Source organism: Scatophagus argus, chromosome 10 (assembly GCF_020382885.2).
Source record: "Scatophagus argus isolate fScaArg1 chromosome 10, fScaArg1.pri, whole genome shotgun sequence".
Taxonomy (NCBI): domain Eukaryota; kingdom Metazoa; phylum Chordata; class Actinopteri; family Scatophagidae; genus Scatophagus; species Scatophagus argus.
In genome coordinates, this window is record NC_058502.1 from 580,672 (window position 1) to 593,131 (window position 12,460).

At 45.7% G+C, this 12,460-nt stretch overlaps 1 protein-coding gene across 2 annotated transcripts; it reads right to left on the reverse strand.

Moving 5' to 3' along the window:
• Positions 1 to 224: 224 nt before the first annotated feature.
• On the reverse strand, positions 225 to 12,099 carry sncga (synuclein, gamma a). 2 transcript variants are annotated; one of them, XM_046402733.1, is made up of 9 exons: positions 11,812 to 12,099; positions 8,946 to 8,987; positions 8,576 to 8,703; positions 8,244 to 8,270; positions 6,630 to 6,686; positions 4,861 to 5,754; positions 4,253 to 4,421; positions 4,037 to 4,094; positions 225 to 356 (listed from the first exon to the last, which is right to left on the reverse strand). In XM_046402733.1, the coding sequence occupies exons 1-5, from the start codon at positions 11,930 to 11,932 to the stop codon at positions 6,630 to 6,632; spliced, it is 375 nt and encodes a 124-aa protein (XP_046258689.1). In that variant the 5' UTR covers positions 11,933 to 12,099; the 3' UTR covers positions 225 to 356; positions 4,037 to 4,094; positions 4,253 to 4,421; positions 4,861 to 5,754. The 2 variants fall into 2 exon arrangements, with proteins under 2 accessions (XP_046258689.1, XP_046258690.1); XM_046402734.1 differs by lacking the exons at positions 225 to 356; positions 4,037 to 4,094; positions 4,253 to 4,421; positions 8,244 to 8,270 and having other exon boundaries at positions 11,812 to 12,097.
• Between the last annotated feature and the right edge of the window lie 361 nt (positions 12,100 to 12,460).

Here is a 12,460-nt window from a genome sequence, read left to right on the forward strand (position 1 = left end):
AAACGAATCTAAACAACGTTTCCTCGCAGCAGTCACAGTAACAGCTGCTTTAAATGATACTCGCCTGCTTTGTCCCCCACCATGCTCGCGATGCCTTCGTTGCCCAGCGCTTTGGAGAGGAAGTCAGCCATGGCTGCGTGTGTGAAGAGTGTATCCGCAGTGTGTTAGGTCTTATAGAGGCAGGCAGGTGCAGGTGATTCCTCCCCGGTCTCGCCCTGCTGAGGAATCAGGTGTGACTGCGGGGCCGACCCATCACACAGGTCTGAGGCTGCAGGCGAAGGGAGGGCGTGGCAGACTTGGGTTTCACGTGTAAACACACACCATCGTCAACATGAACAAGTCGTCCTGCAGGTGACCTGAGCAAAGACAAAGACAAACATAACACAGATTTCACCAGAACTCCATCCACTGGCACCAACCTCCACCTGCTCCACCTCCTTCCCTGTGCTTCTACCCTGCCTGCCGTCCCTGCTCATCATCCAACCTGCTGCTCCTGCTTTCCCTGTTCAAGGCTCAGCCTGCCCACCAGGAGCCTCCATCAGCCTCCGTCAGCCTCCGTCAGCCTCCATCAGCCTCCATCAGCTCTCCCCTGACTGAACATTCCCCATCAATCCCATCTTTCCTGCCCGTCCTGGGTGAGGGATCCCCCCTCTGCTGCTCACCCTGAGGTTTCTCCCATTGTTTCCCTGTTAAAGGTTTTTCTGGGAGTTTAAGAGATGGATGGATGGATGGATGGATGGATGGATGGATGGATGGATGGATGGATAGATAGATAGATAGATAGATAGATAGATAGATAGATAGATAGATAGATAGATAGATAGATAGATAGATGACTTTATTCATCTCCAAGGGGAAATTAGATAATAATCCTTTATTAGTCCCATAACTGGGAAATGACAGTGTTACAGCAGCAAACGGATCATAAGGGAAGGAAGAGCATTCAGAAAGAATAAATACACAGGAAACAAGTACCTGCAATCAGAAAGAAGAAAGACAAACTGCTTGTGAAAATGGGCTGTATGAATAAAGTTGTCCTGTCTTGTAACCATATAAAACAGTACATCACAGTCAGGTGTTTGTGTGTGTGAGTGTGTGTGCGTGTTTTGGTCTCCTCCCTTCAAAAGAATTTCTGAAGCGTTGCATGACTCATCACCAGTCTCACTGTTCAGTTGAGAAGAAGATTCATTCTTTCTCTGTGAGGATGTTGTCTCACTGTCTTCATGTCTCAGTGTGTCCACGTCTCCATGTCTCTGTGTCTCAGTGTGTCCACGTCTCAGTGTCTCCGTGTCTCCGTGTCTCTGTGTGTCTACTCATCAACGCCAACAAACACCACACACCACAGTGTCAACACAGTCCAACACAAGCCGGATGCAAAAATGAGATGAATGAATTCAGTCTAAGATTCAAGATTCAAGATTCAAGATTCAAGAGTCTTTATTGTCATTATGCAAGCATAACGAAATTTTGTGCAGATTCTCAGCTTAAAAACACACTTATAAATAGTCTGAGAAAATTAAAATTGCACACTTAAGAAGAAATATAAAAATATAAAATACAAAATACAAAATGAGGTAGATAAAAACAAAGTGCACTTAGTGCCAGACTATGTGTATGCTGTGTGTGTATGCAGATAGACGGGGGAGGGTGTGTGTGTGAAGTCCTGTATGGGGGTGGGACGTGAGTGTTTCACTGTAGGGGGGCTATTGCTTTAACAGCTCTGGGGAAGAAGCTGTCCCTGAGTCTGTTGGTGCTGGTTTTAATGTTCCTGTACCACCTTCCTGATGGAAGCGGTACAAACAGTTTGCTGCCCGGGTGGGTGGGGTCTGTGGCAATGCGTCTTGCCTTCTTCTGGACTCGGGCAGTGTAAACTGAGTCCAGATCTGGTAGACTGCAGCCCACAATCCCCTGTGCTGTCCTCACCACCCGGGCTAAGTCCTTCCTGTCCTGTGCTGTGCAGCTGCCATACCACACAGTCACACTGAGACACAGGATGCTTTCGATTGTGGCTCTGTAAAAGTTCACGAGCAGCTGAGTAGACAGTCCAATCTGTTTCAACTTCCTGAGAAAGAAAAGCCGCTGTTGGGCCTTTTTCACCAGGTGTGAGGTGTTCACTGACCAGGAGAGGTCAGAGGAGATGTGGATGCCCAGGAACTTAATGCTGTAAAGCAACAGAGCGAGTGAGTCCCTCTCAAACAAAACCAGAACAAGTCAGGGTCCAGTCAGGACCAGCCTGAGCCATCAGAGTTAATCGAACTGTGAGGAGGACGAGATCACAGCGACGGACTGAAGCCAAACAACACGTGACGCTGAGCAGGTTAACACACACACTTATAACTCATCAGGGTAGTCGGGGAGAAGCGGCATAAAATGAAAGACAGCACATACTCGAGTACACACACGAGTACTCGAGTATGTGCTGTCGAGTCCTGTACTGACACTGCGCTGTATGTTATGCTGTTGATGTGTCTCTAACACTTTATCACCTGTGCAGTCAGACCGGTCGCCCTGCTCAGTGATTGGCTGATGAGTACAGGTGTGTGTGTGTGTGTGTGTGTGTGTGTGTGTGTGACAGGCTCCACCCTGCAGAACCTGAATGTCTCTGCGTTGTGTCCTCATGATAACACACTCTCACACGCAAAATAAATAGATAAATAAACAAAATTATTTTGAAATACAAACACCTGGAGGAAGGTTGCCGTGGTTACCTCCTCCTCCTCCTCCTCCTTGAGACAGGTGCAGAAGCAGAGGATGCTGGGAGTTAACTAATCAGCAGCATCACAGGATCCTCTTCCTGAGCACTCTGAGGACTTGTGGTCCACGATGACTGAAACATTGAGACGATCGTAAAGTTCGTTGGCCCAAAGCGACTGCTGACTGAGTTCATCTCTGTGTGTCTCCACGTGTCCATGTCCCTGTGTCTCTGACCAAACTCAGAGAGCCGTCAGACCTCAAACTGACGGAGATCTGAAGGTTTTACGTATGCACCTGTGAACCACATTGCTGGACTGCATCACAGTCACGGGTCTCAGTGGGACCCACTACATGGGACGACCACAGACCGGGCTCGTGGTTTGAACCCCGCAGCAGAGACTCGGAGGGGGGTCAGTGTCTGATCACGACGTTTGAGACCCGAGGCAGACTCAGAGCCCATGGAGGGGATTTTACATCCTGTCTGTCCATAACGCCAGCACAAACAGCCGGAGGACATTTTGGCGGCCCGACCTGCAGCCAAGTGGAACTGGGATGACCCATAAATCAGCGGATTCTGCTGTGTAATGTGAGTGAGTGGGTGCAGTGTGGTCATACTGTTACACATGAAGACCGCCGTCACTCGGTTTACGACCCGGACACGCCCACCTGTCCTTCCACATAGCTCAACAATGAAGACAAAGCAGCAGCGCTCAGACAAACAGGTTGGCCTTTTGTTATGACAGGATTTCACGTCAGCACTCGAAAACACTCGACTCAAATACAAAATATTACAAAACCCTGTGGACGTGTACGGGTTCCTACCTGAACACCAGCAGTCACAGGAAGTGAGCACAGCGACTGTAACTGTGAAGTGAAGCTGCAAAATGTTATGTCATTTAACAAGGATCAAAGAAAAGTAAGATTAGTGACAGGAAGTGGACGGAGGGACATGAGACACAGCTGGACAAGCTCTCACTGCAGTGTGTAGTACTGCCTTTGAGCCTGAGAAACTACATGGAGGAACACCTGTGTATTTAAATACCTGTGTATCCTGTGAGTGTGAACTTGTACTTCTGTCTTGGTGAGTTGGACAGTTGGACGTGTTTGGACAGGTAGGACACTTTGATTTGATTTAATGCATTATGTCAGAGAGGATCCTCACAGGCAGTACTCAGAGGTAAAAGTACTAATACCACACTGTTACAAAGTACAGAGCCAGGTGTCACAGTACAATCTGCTTGGGACAAACTGAAGAAAACATGTGCTAACAGACAAGACAGTAATACACACAGTACAAGTACACAAACGCGCCACCTTCCACAGGCTTAGCACCTGAACTCACCTGTGAGAGCTGAGACACAGCTGCAGCCAATCACAGAGCGTCCTGTTGTCATCGTCTCCTGCTCGGTGAAACAAACAGTTTATTCTGATTAAACGATCCAGACAATCACAACTCATTTAATAAGTCTCAAAGTGAAGTCCCTGCTCTGTGGCTTGTGTCTGCAGGTTTATTTGAAATGAATACAGAAACAGAATCCAGCTGAACTACAGCTCTAACCTTCTACAGGAGTCGTGCTGTCCGATTCATGCTGTGCAGCAGGTGGCGCTAATGCACCACAGAGTTAATCATCGACCTTCATGAGCGGACAAAGAAGAAGAGTCGACTGACTTCTGTTACATCCTCAGACTGGCCTTAAGCAGCTGAGACCTGAGCGGCGGTCAAACATCTGCTGAGAGAAGATGAGTGGACAAGGAAAAGGAGAAAATTTTGCATGAATATCTTCCCAGTTTGTCTGAGTTCTCAGTCTGGTGATCTGTGCTGGATTAATGGAGTCCACATGGAGTCTTGAGTCCCACCAGACTCAGGATGTCCCACAGAGAGCAGCTCAGAGCAGTGCTGCCATCCTGTGGTGATTCACTGAAACCATCTCTTACTTTACTGGAATCTCTGCTGCTCCCTCTTCTTCTGTGGTAGTTTACTGGCTGACGAACAGTCATGCTTTATGTTTAATGGTTTTACAGATGTTCTGGCCTTAATGTGGGAATATGTGTTTGTTCCTTTATGTCTTTTCGGTGTTTTCACATCAAGCTGAACATGACTTGTGTCTGTGTGTGATGACAGCAGAGCAGCGCGACGAGGAGAAGGTGTAAATAAATCAGACTGACCCACTTTCTGCTCCTCACAGAAATCCTCCAACCCGAACGAGTCTGCAGTCAGTATTAAAGACAGGCGGTTCATCGTCTTTTTACTGCAGTCCAGGACACGTACGTGATCATAAAACACTGAGCTCAGACTGAAAAGACTAATTAATAAAAACATGCCATCCAGATGTCAGCGCTGAGTCATGCTGAGTGGCTGTGGCTGACACCAGCCGGTGGTTCAAAGGTGGTGGCAGTCAGTTTTCTGACTGGATCTGAAGATGGAGGACAAGAATCCTCCCCAACAGTGCAGCCAAAACACCCGACTGAAGCTTTTAAAATTTAGCAGTGAAGAAGCAACAAGGAAGTGGATTTCAAATGCATTTTTATTGAACTTCTGTTGTTTTGTAAAAGAGCAAATCAGCAGCACAGACTGCAGTGTGTGTGTGAGTTACAGCATGAAGATTAGTTGGTGTGTGTGTCAGTAAGCATCATGCATTTAAAAGGCTTCTGTCAGTCAGGGGGCGGGGACAGCCTGGTGATTGACAGGGGGGTGGGGTGGCTTGTAGGACACTTGAGGCATCACACACTTGGGGCGTGGGGGATGTCACCCCACATCGACCAATCGGCTGAGAGTACGAATGCATACCACCTGATTTCATTTATCTCTGAGTGTTAAAAAGTGACATCAGTGTGTGTACGGACGCAGAGGCAGTGTAACCGTGGCAACAGGACGGAAGGAGTAGGGATTCTATTGGTTAATGAGGTTAAGTTTCACGCACTGGATGAAGAATCTTTGAGGGGCAGGAGATCGCAGACCAAAGGGTGGAGCGACAGCTGAAACATAACGGTTCCTTTCCTTTCGTTCCTCATTGGACAGGAAGAAACAGGAAGTGATTGCAGGTCAGCGAGGATGAGAGTCTGAGAGAGAAAGAAAAGACAGGGAGGGAAATTTAATTAGAGAAAAAAAATTAAGTGCGTACAAAAAATTTGACATTTTCATAATTCAAAGAGCCCAACTGTAATATAACAAAAACTAGAGGAGGACGGCTGAAGAAAGTGTGTGTGAATGCTGGATGTTGGAAAATGAAAACTAAACTGCTGAATGAAGAGCTGGGAAGCAGAGGGAGGTGAGAGACTCTACTGGATGTACTTGTGTCAATTATATGAGACAGAAAAGTCCCCTCTTATTCTGTTTGGTTCAATAAATTTCAAAACAAAGTTTACACACTGAACATGAGGAGCTGCACAGTGGTGTAGTGATTAGTGCTGTCGCCTCACAGCAGGAAGGTTCCTCAGTGTTCCTCAGAGGTTCCTCAAAGGTTCCTCCCATAGACATGCAGACTGGATTCACTGCTGACTGTGAGTGTGAATGTGAGCGTGGGTGGTGTGTTTGTCTCAATATGTCAGCCTTGTGAGGGACTGTCAACTTGTCCAGGATCAGCTGGGATCGGCTCCAGCCCCCTCGGGACCCAGCACAGGATAAGCTAAGCGGGGAAAGATAACGGATACTGGATGGGCATTTAGGTTTCGAACTCCAAAATGAAAGTTCCTTAGCTTAGCTGTAGAAAAAGTGAGAAGGAAGCTGGTGATTTCCAGCATTCACACCAATAACATTAAGACGCTGGGCAAAGTTAACACAGATGTACACAAAGGTTTAAAATCAGTCTGTGCGATGAGACATTCACTGGCTTCGAGTCGAGTGTTGCCCCGAGCGTCCTACTGTCCTGAGTGCTCTTTGACCTGTTCGTTTGAAACAGGTTACAACATGGTTTGACTTTCTGCAGCTCTCTCACCTACTGTGCAGCCTGCTCAGTCTGTTCTCCTCCTGCTTCTGTTTTTGGGAGGTCGGCCTGCAGGAAAGACACAGCAGAGGTCACATGACTGCCACCAAACTCCACCAAAGTCCACCTCGGGTCAGATCCAGTCAGACGCAAAGCTACATCTCTCCCAGAACAAGAGTCAAACCCTCACAGGTGCAGCTTCTGTTAGCATGAACAGAAGTGCATTTGGGTCCTGCTGGTGTGCTGCTGGATCCCCGATGAGCCCAAAGGCTGAGACATCATATCAAATCAAATCATACAGCAGTTTGCATTTGTCTCGTTTAACTGATTACTTCTAAACTGAGTAATTAACCTGAAAGACACATCCTTCCTTTCCTGTTGCTGAAAATGACTTTTCAAACTAGTCTGTTCTGACTGAAACATTTAACAATTGTTAGTTTACTCAGTTTGCTTTGGGAGAAGTGTGGCTTCACTTCTGTTGTACTGCAGCAGGCCGAAGATTAAACCTGCAGGTCGGGGGTTAAATCTGCAGGCTGAAGGTTAGGCCTGCAGCAGAGCGCCCCCCTGTGCACAAACAGTTCTGCTGAGACACAGTGGGATGAAGCTGATAGTGAGTTAAGCTGGAAGAAACAGCCACTTTAGTCTGCGTGCATCCAGCTGTATCTTTAACACAACTGGTGTTATGTAATCTCCATTGTGCTAAAACTGGTGGGAACTAAAATTAGAGACCTAATCACAGTGAAGACAATAGATTTTGTGACACAGATGTAAACTTGTCTTGCAGTTGTTCTCGGTAAAGAAGGGCGTCGTCAGCGTATGAGTGAACGTCAGCTGGAGATCAGCAGAATGAAAAGTCTTTGCAGCCTCCTCCTTCATGCTTTGTTAGTTTCATGAATATCTCAAACTGTCATCACACAAGGAAACAATCAGCTCTCAACTACGGGTTAACTAACTTCTCAACTAACTGCTCATCAAATGAAAATAAAAGTGGAGTCAGATAAGAGGTTTCTCATACCAGCTTATTAAATTTAAGACTTTTATTGCAATTTACTGTGAGACATTCAGGCAGAATTAATTAGCTCCATTATCTTATTTTAAAGCATCTGAAAGTAACTGAATACATTTGCTCCAGTAGTGTACATGGTGCTCCACTGCATGTCAGAGGTGAATATTGTACTGCAGTACACTTTATACATGGAAAACCTATGATAAATTTTTAAAACTATATAAAGGTTACCTCGACAAACAGTCAAATATATACAGAAGAGTAATTACTACCCTAATACAGATTAAATAATATAATACAATATGTGATACAGTACTATTAAAGTATGCTGTATGCTGTGCTATATTTTTATGCTAAAACTTTGTCATAACGATTAATATAAGATTTACTATTGTGTTATATATAAGGTTAATAATTATTAATTATTATTATCCCAAACATTTCGTAACTGCAATGATTCAGTGCAGACTGTAATGAGCCACTCTGAATCACGACTTCCTCTACATGAAGCAGGAAAAGCAGCAGAAATCTCAGGTTTTTGTAAAATCAGAAAGTTGCATCAGGAAACAAGCAACATGCCATGCAGCCAATCAAACCCCTCCCCCCGGCCAATCAGGCACCTCCTCAGCCACTGGTCCCGCCTCCTCCTGTTATCAACACAACACAGATTTTAATATGAATTACTGTAGAATTATATTTATTGGACCAAGGAAAATATTTAAGCATTAGTCCATCTTTATGCCACAGATTTTTATGAGGCTGGTTTGTGTGAAACATTTTGTGTTGCGAGTAAAAAATAAAAATAAACTGCAGCAGGAAATACAGTAAAAAAGAAAAAAATTAATGTAAGTAAATCTAATAGCATATTTTGTGTTATGTATGATGTGATGTATGCAGATTAAATCCCACACCCACTGGCTGCTCTGAGGTCATGTGACATGACATCACTCACCGTGTTGACCAGTCCGCTCGCCACTGCTGCATTCTCCACGCCTTCCACTGCGGCCTGGGCGACCTCGTTGGCCCCGGAAACTGCAGTGTCGGCAACGATGTTGGCTTGTTCGTTTGTCTTCTGGGCGACTGGACAACAGGAAACGGGAAACAGGAAGCAGGAGGAGGAGCCAGAGTTTAGCACCATAGAAGCCACGTTCTCACGTTTCTCATATGTTAATTAAAACTTCTGCTAAATAATCTGCAAATAAATTACTGATACTGATAAATAACCTCAACATTGCAGATTATTATTCATATGATTAGTAGATTTTGATTATTTATTGGTCCCAGTGAGGCAGTCTTGACCCTGAACATGAGCCCCCGCGTACCTGTGTTAACACCTGTCACCACGCCCTCCATCGTCTTGTTTCCTGCAAAAGAGGGAAAGAAATCATATAATCTTTTTTTTTCAAATTATAAAGTCACACAGCAGCCACTTTATAAAACCGGTATAGTGTTAGTTTCCCCCATCAACACAGCAGAGTCATAACCAACACTTTGTCACTCCTGCCGCTTCTACTTTGCTGGTTTTTCAAATTAAAAGCCTCTCAGCAGCTTGAAGGGGTTTAATCCTTGTCTGTTGACTGAAAACGACATGATGACACCAGGCTCGACTCCTCCCCCTCAGTGTTTCACCAGCTGGTCTGGCCCCCATCGGACCAGCGAGTGGCTTCAACAATCTGAACATCACTGGGACATTTTAATGTAGGAGGATCAGAGGGACCAGATCAGCCGGTAGCTTCGGTTTGACCTGCTTTTTCCTGCAGAGACAAACAGAGCTCAGCCACTCTCTGAATTATTAACCGGCGTTAACACGGATCGGATCTCTGGCTTCAGTTAGAGTAGTACCACAGTGTAGAAATACTCTGTGACTCTGACTGAGAGTACCACCACATGAGCAGCAAAATCTGGTCATTGTACAGAAGGACCCATTCCTCAATAAAATCTGCGTGAATCACAGCTGCTAAAGGAGAAGCACGTTTTAAAGACTGTTGATACTGACAGGAAGTTTGAATCCAAAATTAAAGAATTTATTTTATTTTGTTTTATCTGAATCTGACAAGTGAATAAAGCTGTCACCGTCGAATAGTGAAGTAAAAAGTACGACGTACTGCAGTACAGTACAAGCATAAAGTATCAGAAAATGGAATGTGCTGCAGTAAAAGTACCACAGTCAGCGGTGGTCTTCATGAAGCCCACCCAGTTGTATGGGACCTTGTTCCTCCTGCTGGTGTTTGGTCCAGGTCCAGGTCTCGCAGTGGGTGTCGTGCAGCTCAGACATGTGACGGATCGGACTGAACGAAGTCTTTGTGTGTGTGGACAAAGTGTGATTCACACAGCAGCTGCTTCCACACGGACAGCAGACTGAAGCTCACGTCTCATCATGGACTCCTGCTCGGTGCAAACATCATCCACACGGAGAAAGATCTGCGGTACTTTCAATGTTCAATCAACACACATGATTTTAGTGGCCTTTAATGAACAGCCATAAGAACCAGAAGCTCACAGGCTCAGCTTCACCACAAGAGATGAGTTCACAGCCTGTAATACCAGCGGGACAGTCCTGTGATGATGTCCAGGTCCAACCTGTGGGTTCAGAACTGATGTCCTACTTGGCAGTTTGTCAGAAATGTTGTTCAGTCTGACGAGGTCACGAGTGTGTGGAAAGAGGACATTTCTGCACTGCGTTCTGATGCAGTAATGATGTTTGTCCTAAACCAGGCTTGTGCCAGTGAGCATTCAGGCTCTGCTGTGAAGCAGACGAGGTGAACCCTGAACTTCTCTGTTCTCCTCGTTCTGGTTTCACTCACACGGTCAGCAACGGGATGTGTTGCCTCCAGTGGAGGAGAACGAGGAGGCTGTCGCGTTACTGCAGTTTGGTTGGTGCATTTGTGTTTATTTACTGTAAAGATCACTCCTTTGTAGCACCAACACAGAAGATAAAGTGAAGCTCATGAGGTTTTAGTTTTATGTATGAAACTTCTACCACATCTTGCACCAAATACTCAACACCAGAGCCGAGTATATCGAAGCAGCAGAGTCGTGAACCTCACAGCTCGACACGTGGGGTGTTCCCTCCTCTGCCACAGGGGCGGCGACTAACTAACAGGAAGTCACTTGGAGTTTCTGTAGCAACAACAAGATCTGGCTTAGCAACCACAATGCAACCCCCAAGGCTTCCATTACCAGAACAAAAATATACATAATATTTAAACTTTTATGGTTTTTATCTTTGTACTTTCTAACAATCAACAATAATATAAATAATATGATAATAATGTAATGTAAAACTGTAATAATGTTGCAGTGTCATGTTCCAGGTCCTGTAGAGTTTGGTGTTACTGCTGCGTCATGTCACCACTGTGTTTCGCTCTTTGGCCAGCAGGGGGGGCTGCAGTTCTTTCCACTCTAATAACTACAACTATAACTCCAACTGACTATAAATGACTATAAAAAAGTTGTTTTCCTCACTTAAAATTCCAGCTTGGAAGCTGGAAGATTTAGTATCTTAGTATTTTAAGATTCGTCTTGTCCTTCCTGTACTCTCACTCCTTCCATCCCTCCATCCAGTTTTAATGTTGAATTTCACTCGTTCTCCACCTGTCATTCCGTTTCCACCAAAACAATTAACATTTCTGAGAATGTAATGTGCAGTGACCCTTCACTCGTTTTCTGGCAGTTCTTCCCTTCATTCTTCTGGCCTCCTGTACTTCCCTCCATCTCTCCACCCATCTGCTCCCCCTCCCTCCTGTCCTCTCTCTCTTTTCCTTGCGGACGTAATGCACAGTGTCATGATGAATTGCACTTTGAATATTTTAAGGGTCAGCTTCTTGTCCTCCACCTATTTCTCCCTTCACCCCTCCCTTCATGAATCCCAGTTAGTTGTTGAATTTCACTTGTCCTTCGTCCATCCTTTCATCCCTCCTTCAAGACTTTATTCTTTGGCAGTTTATTGTTTTATTCCTCCTTCCTTCCTCCTATCCTCTCCTGTTTCCATCATCCCTTCTTCCACTCACAGTGTCATGATAAATCTTACTTTTCTTCCACCTCTGTTTCTATCCATTATTACCTTAGCTTTTACTTCATCCATTTGTCTCACTTCCCACCACAAAAAACTGCAGTTTCTGAGAAGTTACACTGAATTTTGCATCCATCCATCCATCCATCTACCCATCCATCCACCCGCCCTCTCACCGACATAGATGACCCCCTCCTTGGTCTTGGCGGCAGCCTCCTCCACTCCGGCCTTCGTCTTCTCGGCAGCGGCCACCACTCCATCCTTCGCCATGGAGAATCCCTTCTTCAGAACGTCCATGATGCTTTGCTTCTTCTCTCTCCTTTTATCTTCCTCTCGTCTTATTTAGTCGTTTTCTCTTTGCTCCTCTGTCCCTCTCACTTCTTCTTCTTCTTCTTCTTCTTCTTCTTTTACTTCTCTGTCTGCCTTGGTTGTCTCGTTCTTCCTGCTAATGGATCAGAGAGAAAGAGAAGGGGTGGAGAGAGGGCACGTGAGAGAGGGAGGGAGAGAGGGAGAGAGAGAGGGAGGCAGACAGAGAGAGAGAGGGAGAGTGGTATACAGAAGCAACATGGGACTGCTGTGCAGTAAAGGGGGAGGGGAGGATAGATAGAAGATAACTGAAGATACGAGAGGACGGAGGGACGGGCGTGTCCAGGAAGGGGCCGGCTATAATTGGCTGGCTGTCTGGTGGGGGGCGGGACTTCAGAGTGTGTATTGGTCAGAATCAGCTTCACGCTGATTTAAGCTTTACGTCACATGTGAATGGGTCCACTCTGCTGTGATGTGATTGGTCACTACAGTTTTAAACTTGGGAAGGTAAGGAGCTCG

Bases quoted from the DNA above. Each gene is read 5' to 3' on its own strand.
- sncga (XM_046402733.1), bottom strand. From the start codon at position 11,932: ATGGACGTTCTGAAGAAGGGATTCTCCATGGCGAAGGATGGAGTGGTG. The intron at 8,704-8,945 runs GTACGCGGGGGC...CCTGTTGTCCAG, and splicing joins GGTGACAGGTGTTAACACAG to TCGCCCAGAAGACAAACGAA. The intron at 8,271-8,575 runs GTGAGTGATGTC...TGTTGATAACAG, and splicing joins CGAGCGGACTGGTCAACACG to GAGGAGGCGGGACCAGTGGC.